At 36.8% G+C, this 17,687-nt stretch overlaps 1 protein-coding gene across 1 annotated transcript; it reads right to left on the reverse strand.

Moving 5' to 3' along the window:
* Positions 1 to 4,643: 4,643 nt before the first annotated feature.
* ARMT1 (acidic residue methyltransferase 1) lies at positions 4,644 to 17,600 on the reverse strand. Its single transcript, XM_010994011.3, has 5 exons — positions 17,475 to 17,600; positions 15,145 to 15,250; positions 14,400 to 14,644; positions 9,833 to 9,998; positions 4,644 to 6,378 (listed from the first exon to the last, which is right to left on the reverse strand). The coding sequence occupies exons 1-5, from the start codon at positions 17,513 to 17,515 to the stop codon at positions 5,611 to 5,613; spliced, it is 1,326 nt and encodes a 441-aa protein (XP_010992313.1). The 5' UTR covers positions 17,516 to 17,600; the 3' UTR covers positions 4,644 to 5,610.
* Between the last annotated feature and the right edge of the window lie 87 nt (positions 17,601 to 17,687).

Genomic DNA, 17,687 nt, shown 5'->3' on the forward strand with positions numbered 1-17,687 from the left:
CACGCAAGTTTAAAGGCCACCTGAATTCTATCCGCTGAACCCCTTGGACACAGTTGCAGACTGTGCATTGGAGACATACCTCATTTGTGTCTTCTTAAATGTAAGATACAATTGGAATATAAGGTCCTTCAAATTTTCTCCATCATGGTAAAACTTAATTTGCTGTTGTAATTAACAAAACAAGTTTAATTTCGCTTCATCAAGCAAAGGTTAAGTGAATGGAAAGCAATTATTTTTATTTTCTTACACTTTTTCCTAGTATGACTTTTCTACATTATTAACAAAATTCTATTTCTTTTTTCCACTTTTCCTGAATTGTACTTTCAAATTCACCTATTTTGATATACTTCTATGATAAACTGCTGTAACATTTTGTTACAAACAGTACAGATACATTTCAGCCAAGAAAGGAATGACACAATTTTGTTGTCATTGACTTTCTGCCTTTTACCATGGTTAGAAGCCCCAATCCTAGCTCCAGTATAATGATTTTTAAAGTTGAAACCACAAGAATGTGTGGTCAACAATGAAAATTATACTCTGCCAGTTTTCCTTGCTGAAATTGCCGTACTAAACAGCACAGAAGAAAAATCCAGCCACTTTGCTATGCTAAAGGGTCTCCCCCTTGTGCCTAAACTTTGTATTGAACTCAAGCAGGATTGAAAGTCATCAGCATGATACATATTTTGAATTTTTTTTAAGTAAGGAGAAAAGTGACTTTCCTTCTCATATAAAGCAATTGCTCAATATTGAGGGTTTAAGGCTAAAAGCCTACTACAAGCACTATTATAGGAGGACTAGAATAATTGGGTGACTTCAAGTAATTCTCTGTAACTGGAGACTCAAATCTTAATGGGTACTAGTAGTCTGAAGATGTTCATTTCAGCTTCTGTTATAATAGCAAAAATTTTGAACAATCTACATAGTGAAAGAAAATATGATCTAGCTATATGATGAAATGTTTGCAGCCATTAAAAATCACATTTTTGAAGAATTTTTAACAAATGGGAAAGTGAGCACAACATAATATTGAAAGGATAAAGCAGTATTCACAGACACACATTTATGGAAAACTCCAATTATATATTATTATTTCTTTATTCATTTAACAAGTACTTATGGATCCAACTGATCAGACTTTCAAGCAGACTGATTTCATCCTTCAGACTTCAATTTAAATAGCCTCACATCAGAAGTTTAAAAAATATATTTCAAATGCTGGAATTTGTCACCTACTAGTCATTCGTTGAACACTTACTCTGTGCTCAATATTGTATGTGGGGCAAACACATGGAACACAGTCAGTGGCTGCCCCATGAAATGTGCAACTAATGGGAATTAACACTTTTAAAAGTGTCTTCCATAAAAACTGATTTTCCTTTCTATATTCTAAAATGAGATGAATATTAAATAAATCAAAACGGGGAAATGCGACACACCAAAGAAAAGCAGGAAGGTAGGAGAACAAGGTGAATGGTGGTCTCTAATGGGATGGCTCTGAGTATCCTGGCTCCACATGCAACAGTACCTCCCAGTGTACAGTTTACAAAGATCACGGTTCGTGGAATATTCAGGTGGCCACTAGGGGATGCCAGAATGCTGATATCTTTCAGCATGAGTCCAGTTTCCCTAGAGGAATCTGGGTTTGAGACTGAATGCAGTTCCAAGTTGACCAGAAATAACTTCTCCTTTTCCAGTAAAACTGTGAGAATGTGACTTAGGTCACAGAGTTAACAGGAGACCAGGGATTAGAAGTCAAATATTTATGAGTCTCAGACCCAGATCATACTGCTATCCAAGAAGAAAAGAAATCTTCTCTCCCTCCAGCAGGAACGAATTACAGCAAATTACAGAAAAATTATGAAAGTAAAACGACAACAAAAAAACCAACCAACCAAACTAAAACTTAGAAGTTGCAAAACCACTGCAGAAATTTTTTTTTTAATTTAAATAGTATAATCCTGTATTTTTTGCCTTAGAAATGTACAAGATAGTTCATACATGGAGGAAAACTTAGAAATACATCAAAATCTTAACAGGGGTATTGGAGGTGGTGGAATAATGTTCTTATTGTTATTTTTCTCATGCTTCCCCCACTGCCTTATTCATTTTCTATAATTTCAAGATATAACCTACTGCATACTATAAATGTTAGACATTGCATTAGCACTTTAGGTAGTACCACAGGCATGTGTAGAGATGTTCAGTCTCCCCGACCCCCGATGACCAGTCCAGCAGAAAAGGCGAGACAAGAGGAGAAAGTTTTGTGGAGGCAGAGGCTCCTGAACAAGGCTCAGTGAGGGTTTGGGCAGAGAGAGCTGTTAGGAAAATGGGCAGGAGAGGGAATTTTAATAAATCTCTCAGCTGTGTTTTCGATTCACCCTAGGGTTTTCTTAAAAGGTAAGTAAAGGGTTTGGGCTATGTTGATACTGCCTTTTGCAGTGGGAATTTCCTTTATAGAAACATAACCTTGAGGTTGAACAACCTCAAGGGTTCTGGCTATTAAAAGGTCCAAAAGTACGACTGTTATTTTATCAAATGCTAAATGCCACCTCAAATGATAGAAAAAGCTGGGTCATCCCAACAAATCTAGTTCATTTGCTGTTTAATCAAAAAGTAACATAAATCCGTGATGCATAAACCACCATCCTCCACCTAATTATTTATCTGCCCTTTATCCACATTAGCATCATCGTATACCTAAGATATTGATCTATGTCTTGCTAAAAAGTGGTACATGACATTTATAAGCTGCTCTATCCAGGAGTTACTTCATACTTAACCAAGGATGGTATCGTGAGCAGTTGAAACAATTGAGGATGCTATTTTGAGAAAGATTCCCTAGATTGCTCAGTTCTTCAGTGGAAAGTTCACCTCCAGCTGACTCCAGAGCCTCAGCCTCCCCCATCGGGCCCCTCTGCACCTGTGCCAAACACATAGGCCACATTCGCTGGGGGAGAGACAGGTCGGGGAGCAGGAGATGCAGGCAAAGCCCTGCCCATTGGGTGTCTTGGGCCCTCACTTCAGTGGCCCTTCAGGGATGTTAAGAAGCAGTTCAAAAACCAATGTTTTGCAACAAAAGAAAAAAACAGATAAAGAGGACTTCATGAAAATCTAAAGCACTTGTGCTGTAAACAACACCATCAAGAAAGTGAAAAAGACAACCCAGACAATGGGAGAAAATATTTGCAAATTACGTATCTGACGAGACGTAATCAGAGGATTTAAAAACTCCTACAATAAAAAGACAATCTGATTTTTAAATGGGGAAAAGAATTGAAGACATTTCTCCAGATATACAAATGGCTGATAAACACATGAAAACATGCTCAACATCACTAGTCACTAGGAAAACGCAAATCAAAACCACAGTGAGATACCACTTCACACTGAGCAGCATGACTACAACGAGAAAGAGACAGTAACAAGAGCTGACAAGAATGTGGGGGAATCGGAGCCCTCATGCATTGCTGATGGGTATGTAAAACACTGCAGGTGCTTTGGAGAAGTTTGGCGGTTCCTTAAAATGTAAAACACAGCTGCCACATGATCTAGCACTTTACTCCTAGGTCTATACCCAAGAGAACTGAACACACACCTGTGTATGAATGGTCATAGCAGCATTATTCATAATAGTCAAAAGGTGGAAACAACCCAAACGTCCAGCCACTGATGAGTGGATGAAGAGGGTATATCCATACAACGGAGTATTACTCAGCAAAAAAATAAGGAATGAAGTACTGATACACGTTACAACTGATGAACCTTGAGAAGAAGCCAGTCACAAAAGACCACGTATTTTATGATTCTGTTTATATATGAAATGTCCAGGACAGGCAAATCCAGAGACAGAAAGCAAGTTACTGGCTGTCAAGTGCTGAGGAGAGGGGAGTGCAGCGATGGCTAATCGGTACAGGGTTTCTCTTAAGGCAGGTGAAAATGTTCTGAAAATAGATTGTGGTAATGGTGGCACAACCCTGTGAATATACTAAAATAGTGTGCACTTTAAATGGATGAATTGTATGTGAATTTTATCTCAAGAATGCTGGTTTAAAAAAAAAAATCAACTGGTAAAACCACAGGAGGACTCTGGCTCCTACTAAGCATTTTTTAAATGCCACCTTGACTTCCTCTTCCAGTGCCATCTTCCTTGCTTGCTCTAGTTTGCTTCCTTGCTCACTTTCTTGTAGGAGGGCAACTATTTCCTCATACATCCTCCTCTCATGTTCTTAATAAAACATGGTAAACAGAAAAAAATCCAGTGCTTTGGAAAATGTTATATATTACACCGCAGCTCACACCATGGCTCTGAAGTCCATATAAATACACAACTGTGTTCTAACCTATGGCAACTGTCTACAAATAACTCTTAACATGCTCAGTATTTTGGTAACAATGTTTAAAGCAGGAACACATACAGATAAGGAAAAGAGTAAATTCAACATGTGCAGCTTTATATAAACATTTTACCAAAAAAAATTGTAAGCACGTAGGGCACAGACTGTAACTCCACTTAAATGACATAATTTAAGAACTGCTTTGACAACATCTATAATACACACTATGAGCTTCTTCATTATATAGACCTCATTTTTAATCTTCCCTTCTTTACCTTCCCCCACTGTAGAATAAAACCAGTGAGATTTTCAGTACAATTCATTTTATTATTCCAGTGCAAGAAAATATTTCCAGGTTTATTTCCAATTTCAGTTTCAAAACAGACTGACCTGAAACTTACAGTCTTTTATAGCTGGTGATCACCAGTAAATGTGTAGGAATATAAAAAGTGAATTAACTCGTTGGTAGTCCTCCAAAGTCAACAGATAAGAATCCTTTCTATCTAAAGCATTTTTTTAAACTGCACTGCATTCCTATTCATTTAAAACACTTGTGTTAAAATAGCATATTTCAGTTGATTACAGACTATCACAAATAGAATGTAAAAGATGTTACATTTGCTTCATTCTGTTCAATTTTGTGTTTCCTATCATCCATTTCACACCCGAATCAAAACACAAATGCGTGCAAATAATATTGGTTACTGAAATAATATTCAAGAACAAAATTTAGAATTAACTTATGAGGTAAGTTTTACTTTCATGTGTTCAAATATCACAGTTGTAAAAAATGCTTCTCTTTACCAAGCATATTCAAGATATATATTATATTTTCACAGAGCTCTTATTTCTAGAGCCCAAAACCAAGTTAAATAGAATTCCATGCCTCCTAGAATATTAAATATCATGCAGCATAGCATTTTTTAAATGTTAACTTCAAAAGCAGAATTCGCTTCTATTTTGCTTTCTGCCCAATTAAAAAATAAGTTCATTAAAACCATTTGAAATTATGCATTTAACTTGAAATAAGTTACTAAAATTCCAACATAAATGTAAATGTCTGTAACTAGTGTAATCTGTCTTTCCCCAAAACAAAGTGGTGGGGCAAAACGTTCAAAGGAAAAAAGCATCAATGTATGTAAATGAGCACTGAGAAGCCACGCTTCCCAGAGCTACCGCAAAGCCAATGAGTGCCTTAAGTCACACACAGCTTTTCTGGGGACGAAGAGTGCCTGTTAGATCTTTCTATGCAACCGAGAGTTCCTACACCAAGTCAGAGTGGCCCATCGAACTGAAATATTCCGTATTTCCCGCTGGTCATCCAGCTGGGATCTGAAGCTGAGAGCTGTTCAGCTTGCCCAGGCTGCAGACCAACCTGAACCTCTGCTTTTAATGTTCTTATACTGCAGAGAGGTGCAGGGTGGAAGCCATTCAAAGCCTGATGAAATGGAATGGTAAACTCCCATTTTCTGTCCCCCGTCAACTTCCTATAATTCAAATCACCCTTAAATAAAATCAAATGTGCCTTTTGTAGTTCAGCATGTAAGTCAGGAGCGACTTGAGACATTGCACTGAATTCATGAGGCAGAGTCCAAAACATATGATCGAGGTAAACCCATCTGCCCATTTTAATATGGTTTTCCCAGTTAACCCCACACTTGGACATCCACTTATGATTAGAATGTTTTAGTTGTTTGATTAGCCAGTTAAAATCATGTATAGTAGTATCAGAAACAAACCATGGAATCGTTTTTCCATAAAAATGGATCTCAGTAGCCAGTTTAGAGGACAACAAGAAGTCAGCTAACACTAAATCTGTAATAAGTTCAAACCCAGAATTATCCAGAATGATATCCACTCGAGTAATAGATGCTCTTTCTCTTGTTTTCTTGCAATTGCTAAGCAATGACCAAAGATGTTCCATGTCACTCACTAAAATGAAAGGTTTTAGGTCTTTCAAAGAACTGATAATATTGGTCTTCTGAGAACTTGTATCCCCACCTGACAGAGACAGATCACACTTATTCCCCCACAGCGAAATCTGAAAGAGAAAAAGTACAAAACATTTACCCTTCTTCCGAATAGCCAACAAAATCTCTACTGTACAGGATGTTATGGGAGGAGGGGTTGCCAAAAACAAAAATCATAAAATATTTCTCCAAAACTTTTCATATAAAATGTCCACCCAATCTACATTTTCTCTAATACTATATTAAAAAAGGTAAAATGATGAAACTTTTAATCAGTTAGTACGTAATGAACTTTAAAAGAACAGTTTGAATGATTTTAGTGCACTTATTTAAAAATTCAGATCGTCAGTTTTTGCATCTTGAAGCTATTAGAACATGATCAGGTGCTATAAAAAGAGGCTACAGAGTTTCCTTTACAATCCAGACTCAAGAGAAAAATAAAAATTTCTTTTTCCCCCCTAAAACTGTTCGGTTTCTTTTGCTGGTTGTGTTTCCTTACCACACAGCAACCTCTCTGGGATTTATTTTTCTCACTTGCAAAATAAAGAAATTAGACAAAGTGATGTTTAAGACTCTTCCAACTCTAACAATCTATTATTCCACTTTGAAATCATACTCGTTTATTTGGTAGGAAATGATATGTAGTCCTATTTTTTTAAGCTGTAACTAAAATTACATATTTAGGACTGCAGGTTCTGGAATCAGACAGACCTCGGTTCAAATCCTAGCATCTCCAATAAATGGCCATGGTTAAACTGATCTCCAAGGCTCAGATGCCACAACTGAAAAATGCAGTAGTAACAGCACTTAGCTCATGGAGTTATTTTGAGAAGTAACTGACACAGTGCATGTAGGTTAACGTACCCAAAAGCCGGCGTATAAAAATATTCAATAAATACTACCCAACACGGGCGCTAGTGATCTTGTCTGTGATTCAAGACAAGAGGAAAATGCGTGTTCCACCCAAGAATATTATTTTAATTTTTTAATACAATTTTTAAAGGTTATTTCCCATTTACAGTTATTAAAAAATATTGGCTGCATGCCCCATGTTGTACCATACATCCCATGGCCTGTCTTATACCTAACAGTTTGTCTCCCAGTCCCCCTACCCCTATAACTGGTAACCACTAGTCTATTCTCTACTCCTGAATCTACTTCTTCAGAATATTATTTTTAAAAGAAAGATAAATGAATGAACTTTTTTAAGTATAAGGTTTAAATAGTAACTTGAATGTCCAAATTTGATGAGGAAACATACAGTGGTGCCCAGCATGGCGCAGCAGCTGAGATCAGGGTCTCTTTTCTGTAGCACATTCCCTTCATTTCATCTTCCAGTTTATAATTCTGTATTTATTTCTGCCACTATTTGATTGTTTTTACGCCTTCATGGTTACAAGTTCTATGACAGCAAGGACTGGCCTATTTTCTTCGCAATCATACGGCCAGCATCCAGAACAGTGTTTGACAGAGCAGGCCCTGAAGTATTTGGACGGTGGTGGAGTGCAATGGCTTTTAAATAGATCACTATTCCCTGCAAACACACACCTTCAGGCTTCTTGTAGGAAGTTAACCTGCTGGTCATCAGGAGAGCTAATGGAGACAACTTTGGCTTCCTTTACGTGGGAGCGAAGTGGCAGTTTGGGGTGGCTGGCCGAATTAGATGACAGTAAATAGACTGGTGCACCTTCTTCGCAACTGATTGATTAGGGACAAAGAACATATTCAAAGATTATTTCCCCCCAAAATGGGCTAGCTAGGGGCAAAGAGTGACATGCTGAATTTCTTTTTTCTCTTTTCTTTTCTAATTCTATGCTAAGCAGAAAGAATAGTGAGGGGAAGAAACAATAAGCAGGTTTACTAGTTAACAACACTGAAAAGCTTTTCTTCAAAACTCAAAATATGCCTTTCCCTCCTCATCATTCAGCTTACTCTGCTCGCCCTCAAAGTTTCATCAGGACTTCATGACGCCCCACAACCTGTCAGTACATTCTGTAGCCTCTGCTTTCAAAGTATATCCAGAATCTGGTGACATTTACCACCTCCAATGCTACAAACTTGGTCCAGTGCGCCCTCGCCTGAGTCATTTTAATAACAGATCTCCCCGTTCCTACGCTTGGGTCTTTGGTCTGTTTTCAGAAGTTATTCTTGAAATAAGTCTTTTCTTTTTTCAAAGACCTCAGGAAAGACCTTTTTTTTTTAAAAATTTATTTACTTGCTTTTCTTGTGCTGGTTGCCTGGGTTTTTATTCAAGGTTTGCCTGTTTCACAACATTTTTAAAAATACTATTAATTAATTAATTAATTAATTAATTATTGGGGGGTGGGAGATAATTAGATTTATTTATTTATTTATCTATTTATTTTTAAAGGAGGTACTAGAGATTGAACCCAGGACCTTGTGCGTGCTAACCACACACTCTACCACTGAGCTCTACCCTCCCCTCGAAATAAGTCATTTAATGTTACTCTTCTGATCAAAACCCTCTAACAGCTTCCCATTTCATTGTGAGCAAAATCCCAAGTCCTTCCCTTTGCCTCTGTGGCCCTCCCAGCCCCTTCACCTCTGCTCCCCATTCGCCACAGCATAGCCTACAAAGTCTCTGTCTCCGTCTCTGAGTCTCTCTCTCTCACACACACACACACACACTCCCGGCAGGCTCCCCCTCAGGGCCTCAGCAGGCAGCTCCCCCCAGCCGCCCTCTGCCCTGGCAGCCCCTGCTCCCTGCCCCCAGCACTCTAGATTTCCTTTCCCAGCTTTATTTCTCTTCACAGCACTTTCTAACATCTCTTTCTGGAAATATTTTCTAACTTTTTCTGGGAAATGAGGGCTGGGGGCACTGCTGTGTAAAACTACATATTTTTAAATAGTTCTGATTATAGTACGTTATTTTAAATTTTAAGCTGTCTTGAGTGAGAATTAAAAACTACACTTAATATAAGATAGATGAAGAAACGTAATAAAACCATATTAAACAAGCCGCTGACCACCCGAGTGCTCCCACCCTTGGTGATAACTGCACAGCAGTACCGTGTTCCAGACTCTTTGCCCAACACTTCCATGAACAAATCCAGTTTAACTCTCACATGAAATTATGAGGCACATAATACTATCCTCATTTAACTGATGAGGAAACTGAAGCTCAGAAAAATTAAGTACTTTGCGCCTCAGGTTCAGCCACAAAGAAGCGACCCAGCCAACATTCAAGGCCAAGTCAGGCTGGGCCCATCAAATAACTCGACCTCAGGACTCTCTCAAGAAAGACAGAAGCTATGAAGCCGGATGACTCCTGTGCCACTAAAACCACCTCCAGTTGGTATAGAAGAGATTTAAAAACCCATTTTCAGAGATTAAGTGGATTTTCATCTCTTGAACACAATTATTAGAATGGTAAAAAAAATAAAAATAAAATCAATTAAAGCTTAAATGACAATATATAAACATGCTTTGCTGTTAAATGAGTACCCACTTATGTTTTAACTGTTTACAAAAACAATACACTCAGGAGATAATTATTACATTTACCTGAAGGACTTTAAAAAACTCGTCTTTCAGCTGATTATCTTCTAGGTCTTCAATAGTTTTCATCAGCTCTTGCAGGTAAGTACATAAAGCAATGATAGATTGCTGTGACTCAAAGAAATTTTGGTCTTTTGATTCTTTAAATACATCAAAGTCATCGATTGGTGGACTAAAGTAGGAGAAAAACATAAGTGAAACATTTACATAACTACTTCTTTTTTTTTAACACTTGGGTAATTGCAGTTCCCTAAAACAAAGAGAACAGTAGCACCCCATCTAAAACCTTACTAGTAACTTCTTAGTAGATACAACACAGATCAAACTGTACAAAAATAAATAATAATCAAATTACACAAAATAAATCAAACTCAATTATGCAAAAATAAATCCCCAAACTCATTTTAATTAACTGTCAAAAATTCCTTAATCAAATATTTTACTGGCAGTATTAAAAAATTATAGTGACTATACCCATAATTATTTACCCAGTGGGTTTTCAGGGCGAAAGGAGAAAGACAAACAAAATTCCAAGATAATTGCTTTACTTTAACAAACATGTTTTGGGTGCTCAGTGTGGTGGGGTTCCAAGTAAGAAACATAAGGTATAAACAGAACAGTCAAACACAGAGTATTATGGGACCCCAATGATGGCTTGAGATTAAATCAGACAGTACTAATGTCAATTTTATTTTAATGACAAATTTTGATCATTTGTGTGTAGACTTTTAATTTTTTTGGCAACTTTTACTCCCAAGTTGACTTGGACCAATGGTGATACACATGTCATAGCTACATCTTCATGCAGGCCAATGAGAGATCAATAATATGAATACTAGCTGAAGAAAAACATAACTAAGAAGGTATAAATACTAACATAATAGCCCTTCCAGAATCCAGTAGCAAAAAGACAGTCAGATCATCTGATCTTCAAAATTAGCTACTTCTTCCATAGGTTATCTACCTTAGGGTAGAAAGACAATATGGCTGATGCCATGGGACTGATTAAAACCAAAAACATACCAGAATTTACACATCCACATGATTGCTGCCTCCTTCCAGTCAGTCAGTCACCTTGGGAAGCTACACTCTTTGTCCAAGGATGCTGCCATTGCTCAAAGCACTTTTGGAATTCCTCTTTTGGAATTTTCTTAAGAACCTGTGTGGCACATTATTAAACGTCCTGTCAGTGATGGCACATCCTTTGGAGTTAATTTTTGGAAACAGCCAAAAGTCACTCAGAGCAATTTCAGTAGAATGAGGTGTGTAAATCAAATGCAATAAAACATTTTTTAGTCAAAAATGAGGAGTGACTAAAAAATGGGACCAATCTTTCTGAGGTTTGTAAACTGGCTCTGAAAGAAGTTCCAAAGAATTAAAAGACATTTTTAAGCAATGGCAGCATTGCTGAAATCAATCAGTTCTCTCAAGGTGACTTAAAAGGACACAAATTTTTAGATGCACAAGTTCAAGTGCAGGGAGCAGCAAACTACAGTTGCAGACCCGATCCGGCCCACCACCAATTCTGCATGATCTGCAAGCTCAGAGTGGTTTGTACATTTCTGAATAGTTGAGAAAAATCAAAAAAAGAAGATTTTGTGAGACATGAAATTCAAATTTCTGTGTCCATAAATGATGTCCTATTGGAACCCGGTCACGCTCATTTACATATGCTGACAGCTGCTTCTGCACCGCACAGCTGAGAGGCTGCAACAAAGACACATGCCCCCACAGCCTAAAATACTATCTGGTCCTTTACAGAAAAAAATTTGTGGACCCTTGTTTTAGTGTTTTATTAATAAATCATTCACTAATTTAAAGTCACAGCTCAACAGTAAAAGTAAGCTTTGTTCCTCATATTTAAGAGAGCAAATGCACATGACTATATATTACTTCTGACTTTAAAATGTTCGTTCTTTTAGAATCTCCTAAAGCCATATAAGTGCACATGCTCTGACCCGGGGGTTCACTTCTAGGTATATACCCAACAGAAATAGACACGTATGTTCAAGAACATGTGTTCAAATGTTTGTAGCATCTCTCTTCATAATAACCCCAAACTGGAAACTACTCAAATATCCATCAACAATAGATTGTCATATATTCATATAATGCAACACTACATAGCAATGAAAATGAATGATTTACAATTATATGCCAAAATATGGATGAATCTCACCAACATAATGCTGAGTAAAAGAAGCCAGACACAAAACTACATCCATTTAATTTCACCTAAATGAAGTTTGAAAACAGGCAAAACTAACAAAGGTCAGGACAGTGGTTACCCTTGAGGGCAGTGATAGTAGTGACTGGAAGGGGACCTAAAGGGGGTGTCTGGGGGCCTAGTAAGGTTCCACCTCTTGATCCTGCTCTAGGGACACAAACATGTCTGGTAAAGATTGTTGAACACTTAAGACGTGCGTGGTTCTGTATATCACATTTTAATGAGAGCTTAAGAATGTCTGTCATTTTCTCCATACTTTCAGTATATTTACTTAATATACTTAAATTTCACATATGGCTAAAACTTTGAATATTAAGACTTACAGACTGTTTAACTATTTAACTCTGATAAAAAAACAAAACACACATCTTGATAAAGAAAATTAGAAGTATGTTTCAGCATAAGGGGCAAAAATCAATGAACATATCTCTCTCTTTTTTTTTAATTTGTAAGTAGTAATTTATCAGGGAAAAAAACGAACCAATTCATTTAATAGGTAAAACGATGAATAATCAAATACTATAGAAAACGTGCCTAAGTTATAAAAACAAAGGTTCATTTTTTTAAAAATTTAAGTATAGTTGATTTATAATGTGTTAGTTTCTGGTGTACAGTAAAGTGATTCAGTGACAGGTATATATATTCTTTCTAATATTCTTTTCCATTATGATTTATTACAGGATATTGGCTATAGTTCCCTGTGCTATACAGTAAGAACCTTGCTGTTTATCTGTTTTATATACAGTAGTTTGTATCTGCCAACCCCAAACTCCTAATTTATCCCTCCCTCACCTCCTTTCCCCTTTGGTAACCACAAGCTTGTTTTCTACGTCTGTGAGTCTGTTTCTGTTTTGTAAATAAGTAACATGAATGTATCTTATAGCTAATGTGTGCTATCAATTTCCAAATATGCATGTTTAAAAACAAAACAAAAAACTCGGTGACCAGCATGCAGCCACGGCCAGGTTTATAAGCTTCTGTCCTAGATCTTCCATTCTCTGCACCTGATCCACCTCTAAAATCAAACTCAGAAAACAGCATTCCCTTTACCTTTCTAACTTCCAAACTCCACTAGACCTGTTCAGGGTACCACCCAGAGTTTCAACACCTCAGCAGCTTTGTCTAACACCACGAATATTTTCTTAAGTTATGAAACTACCACCCAGAACTTCAGACTAACCTTAGTCCTTGATATCCAAATGTACTACTTGTTTGCTGCAGGCTCTAAGCTGATTTACACAGACCAGGCTCCAATACTGGCTCTACCATTGACTAACCATGTAAACCTGAGCATATTATTAATCTCTATGAGCCTCAGTTTCCTCCATTGCGAAATGGAAACCACAATAATACCTCTAATTCACTGGGTTGCAAAGTAACTAGAACAGAGCTGGTATTCAATATATGTCAGTTCCTAGCATTAGCTATAATCTTTTGCTTGGGTCTGTGTGTCAGGTAATGGGCTATGTTTTTAACAGTGTATTTATTCTGCTTTTAGAGCATAAGACCTAAGACATACTTATTCAGCAAAAACAAAAAATTGTGATTTTAAAAATTATTTATATAGACAGAAAAAAACTAATGAAAAGACTCAAATTTATGCATGTTCCCCAAAGTAATCTTTTTATTTTACTATTAGTGCTGGTTTAATCAATTGCTTTAAATTATCCTATGCTGTTTAGGAATAGATACCAAAGGATTCCTCTTACCCAGCAAACATGTATTTTTGTAACCTGTGAGCTAAAGGAATGATCTACATTACATTCTCCTCTGCTTCATAAGCCAATTCTATATCAGAATTTTCCTAGGAAAATTAAATTAGTACAAACAAGCCTATAAAGAATTACTTTGAACATGTGTTTAACTTTTACTCTTTTTCAAATCTAGCCATTTAAAAAAAGAGCTGAAGATTAAGATAGTGTATAAATATAGTGATTCACTGTTCTGTTGACTTCTTTTACCAAATTAATTTGGATATATTATCTGCTTTTATGAACAAAATATATCCTTTCTCCTGTCTTGATTTTCTATATAAATAATTATTTCAAATTAACAGTTTTTGCTCAATATGTACAATTTGTTTTATTCTACAAGAAAAGTATTTATAAGAATTTTTAATTAGTTCCTACTTCAGACATTCAATTTTATGTCTATTCTAGGCAAGTGGATTATAATTCAAGAATCTATTACATCGAGAACATTTGCAGAAATATCTAACAGTGTCATTAATATCGGCTGACCTGAATTCAGGCTTCCACTGGTTTTTATTTTAAAACTTACCATTTTATAATTTCAAAAAAAGCATAAGTTATTTAAACATTTGTTATTTGATGGCCATATACTCACCTTTGGATAATTGCTTCATGAATTCTACGATACATGTAGCATTCTACAAACAACCAAGGTGAGAGAAACCACCTTGGTTTTCCATCACTTTCATTTAAAAGGCTCTGTTGATATTCTAGGTACTGATTCCATATGTCAGTATCAACAAACTTCTCAACTAAGGGAACAATTGGTTTATCTGTTTGCAATTCATTCCGTAATTTAGAAAGAAGAGAAATCGCTTTCTTTTCAGCTTCCATGCCTTTCTGCAGAAATATGGGGAAGAAATTTATATGTATATATACAAATAGTCTACATATAATTAACTTATACCTATTTTATCTATAAATATAAATATATATGTACATACATGTATATACATAATTTCTCTAAAATAACACATTTTTATGTATCTAAGTTTAAGGAAAAAATAATACATTTCAAAACTACATTTTATGTCTTTCACAAACTGTTACAAATATTTAAACTTAGAATTCCTAAGTTGAAAAATCAAAAATTCTTAAGTTGAAAAAAAACTCCTAAGTTGAAAAATCAAAAAACACACACAGATCTCAAAACAACATCATCTTTCTTGTCTTGTCTCTTGTGCATTTTTTTTTTTTTAAAGTTCCACCTTATAAGCTAGAGTTCTTTATCTCCAGGTGGAATGACTATTACCACACAGAGAAAACTGCTTTGTTAACTCTCCTTCTGTTAACTCTGTTAGCGTTAACTAACTAACTAAATAAAGTTAAAACACAATTACCTCTCCATGTTTCTCAAAAAATTCACTTTTATGTCGATGCAATGTATCAATAACCTTGGTTAAGATCTGTGGTATTCTGTCTTTAATTGTAAGATATGCAAATGACCTAGAAAAGAGAGTCACATTCACAATATATTACTTAGTGGCATTAACACTAGAAGACTGGTCATCTTTCAGTTTCTGGAACACTTCATTTAAATTTGAATTACTTTTAATACAACCACTGTAAGGTAAACCAGCACTGCCCAACTCCTATAATAACACAGAGGAAAATCTGAAAACCCCTCTGGTGTATCATGAAAGCTAAGCATTCTTTGTGCCTCAAACCTCAGACTCTCCCCTGGAGTCTGTTTAATCATTCTTATCTTTCTCATTGTATTCCTTTTATTCTCCTTAACCAGAAACTAGTTTAACAATGTGATAAGACAGAAAAAGAACAATCCTAAAAATCAAACAGACTCTCTTCCCAGATCTATTACTTACTAAGTGACTTCTCTGGCTTAGAAAGATGAATGAGGCAATGGAAGTAAAACTGCCTGAAAGACTCTACGGTTCTAGAAGAACATAAAGAATGTAAGATACTTATGAACCTGCTTCTCCCTTTTCCCTTTGTCAGTTTATATTCTCAGCCAACTTTAATTCTTTTCAAAGGTTTTTCCTTCTGCCTTCTCTACCTGCACAGTAACTCCTTTCGTCTATTCTGCCCCCAAACAAAATTAAGGCATGTTACCATCTTGTTCTCCCAAGCAGAAAATTAAAGATTTTCTAGAACTGTCAAAGAATGAAGAAAGCTGGAGATGAGGAAAAACTTGAGTATACATGCATCAAAAATTAAAGATATTCTTCATTTTCGACATACAAAATCCAAGATTTATAGAGTATCATTAGATGTGTAATTAGTTTTTTAAGCAAATACATGGTTCAGTTAGAGAAAACAGACTTTAGTAAGTGATGAAATTCTATGCAGTTTTTAGAGAGCACAAAACTTTGAGTATCAGTTCAGTTACATCTTCAGATCACCAGAGACAAAAGTAAAAATGAAGAAAGTTGAAATACCTCTGCTCAAATCTCCTATTCTAACTTTAATTTGGGATCATCGCACTTCTAAAAATTCAAGTATCTTATTGCAATTTTTAAAAATAGAGTTTTATACCCTGAGTATTTATTCAAGAGGCTTCCTCAAATGTTAACCATAAAACTTAAAGGAAAAAATTGCAAAAATGCTTTGATTGTGTTTTACAGTGACTAGGTTTTAATAAGCATAGTAACTGCTCTGATTAGAATTTAACTTTTAAGAATTGCAACTAATTTCCTAGAAGAAGAGAAGGAACATTAAATCAACAGACAGCTGAATTTTCCAAGGCTGTAGATACAAAAAAAAAAAAAAAAAGTGACAGTCCTTTGGTATTTTACTGAATTGCAAAGTGTTACTATTTTTCCAGCGACTGAATTTCCTCAGAGATCTGCATCTCTAAAGCTAAGGTCTCAGGACAGGAATAGGGTGAAGGCAGAGGTGCCTAGGTCTCAACATTTAAGGACGCACACCCTCCCTATATTTGCACAACCCTGAAGGTCGTTAGGGAGTACACGCTTAAATTTTGGGACATTGGTGACTCACTGTCCTCAATCTACTACTGGTAAGGCCAATTTCTTCTAAGTGTTCTGCAATATTTTGCAGTAAGGACATACTGCAAATATAAATTAGGCCTTTCAATTTATGCAAAGATTTTTTTAATGGAATCTATACAAAAACAAGAAGGTACAGGCATTTTTTACAGTGGGATTATGAATTAATCTGATCAGCAATTCTCAATAGATCTAAGATCCCTAACTTTTGCAGAGAACTTTAAACCAAGTAGGTTTATTAATTAAATACGATTAAAGCTTCGCGCTGCAACACTCTGAAAGGGGGCATACACTCTCAAGACAGTCACGCGGGAGTGAAGACAACACAGTATCGAACCTCTTCAGAGACAAGTTAACTGTTCGATACAAATTACTATAAGGCTATCAAAACCCCTAAACGATCACCGCAGAGAGAGGTGGGGGGTAAACGGAGATTTTCAGCGAGGCTCGCAGTCCGTTCCCAAGTAGGCAGGAAGCAGCCACGAATCACCGCACTGGAAAGCCGATCCGAGCCTGAAGCCCGGAGAGCTGCCGCCTCGCCGTCGCCTCCACAGGAGTCGTTGGAAACCCAGTAGCCGCCCCCGGGAAGTGGAGCCCGACCGCTGGATGGAACTCGCGGGAGGCAGGGAGCAGGCGCCTCCGGCCGCTGCTGCTTCCCCGCTGGTACCCACAGGTTCCCGACGGACGAGGAAAGCGACACGAACCCTACGTCCTGTCCCGAGAGAGAGTCCGGCAGCCCCGCCATCACCTTCCGCGATCCCCGCGCCAACGCTCGAGTCTCGCCCGCCGCAGGAAGAGGGGCGGTGCCGGCGCGAGGGAGGAGCTGAGAAAGGGAGGGGTATGGGTTAAAAAAACGTTTTTGAATGAAGAAACTTTATTTGGCGCCGGTAGAAGAGACAAACAATGGCCGGCTCGAG

The sequence above is a fragment of the Camelus dromedarius genome, chromosome 6 (genome assembly GCF_036321535.1).
Source record: "Camelus dromedarius isolate mCamDro1 chromosome 6, mCamDro1.pat, whole genome shotgun sequence".
Classification (NCBI taxonomy): domain Eukaryota; kingdom Metazoa; phylum Chordata; class Mammalia; order Artiodactyla; family Camelidae; genus Camelus; species Camelus dromedarius.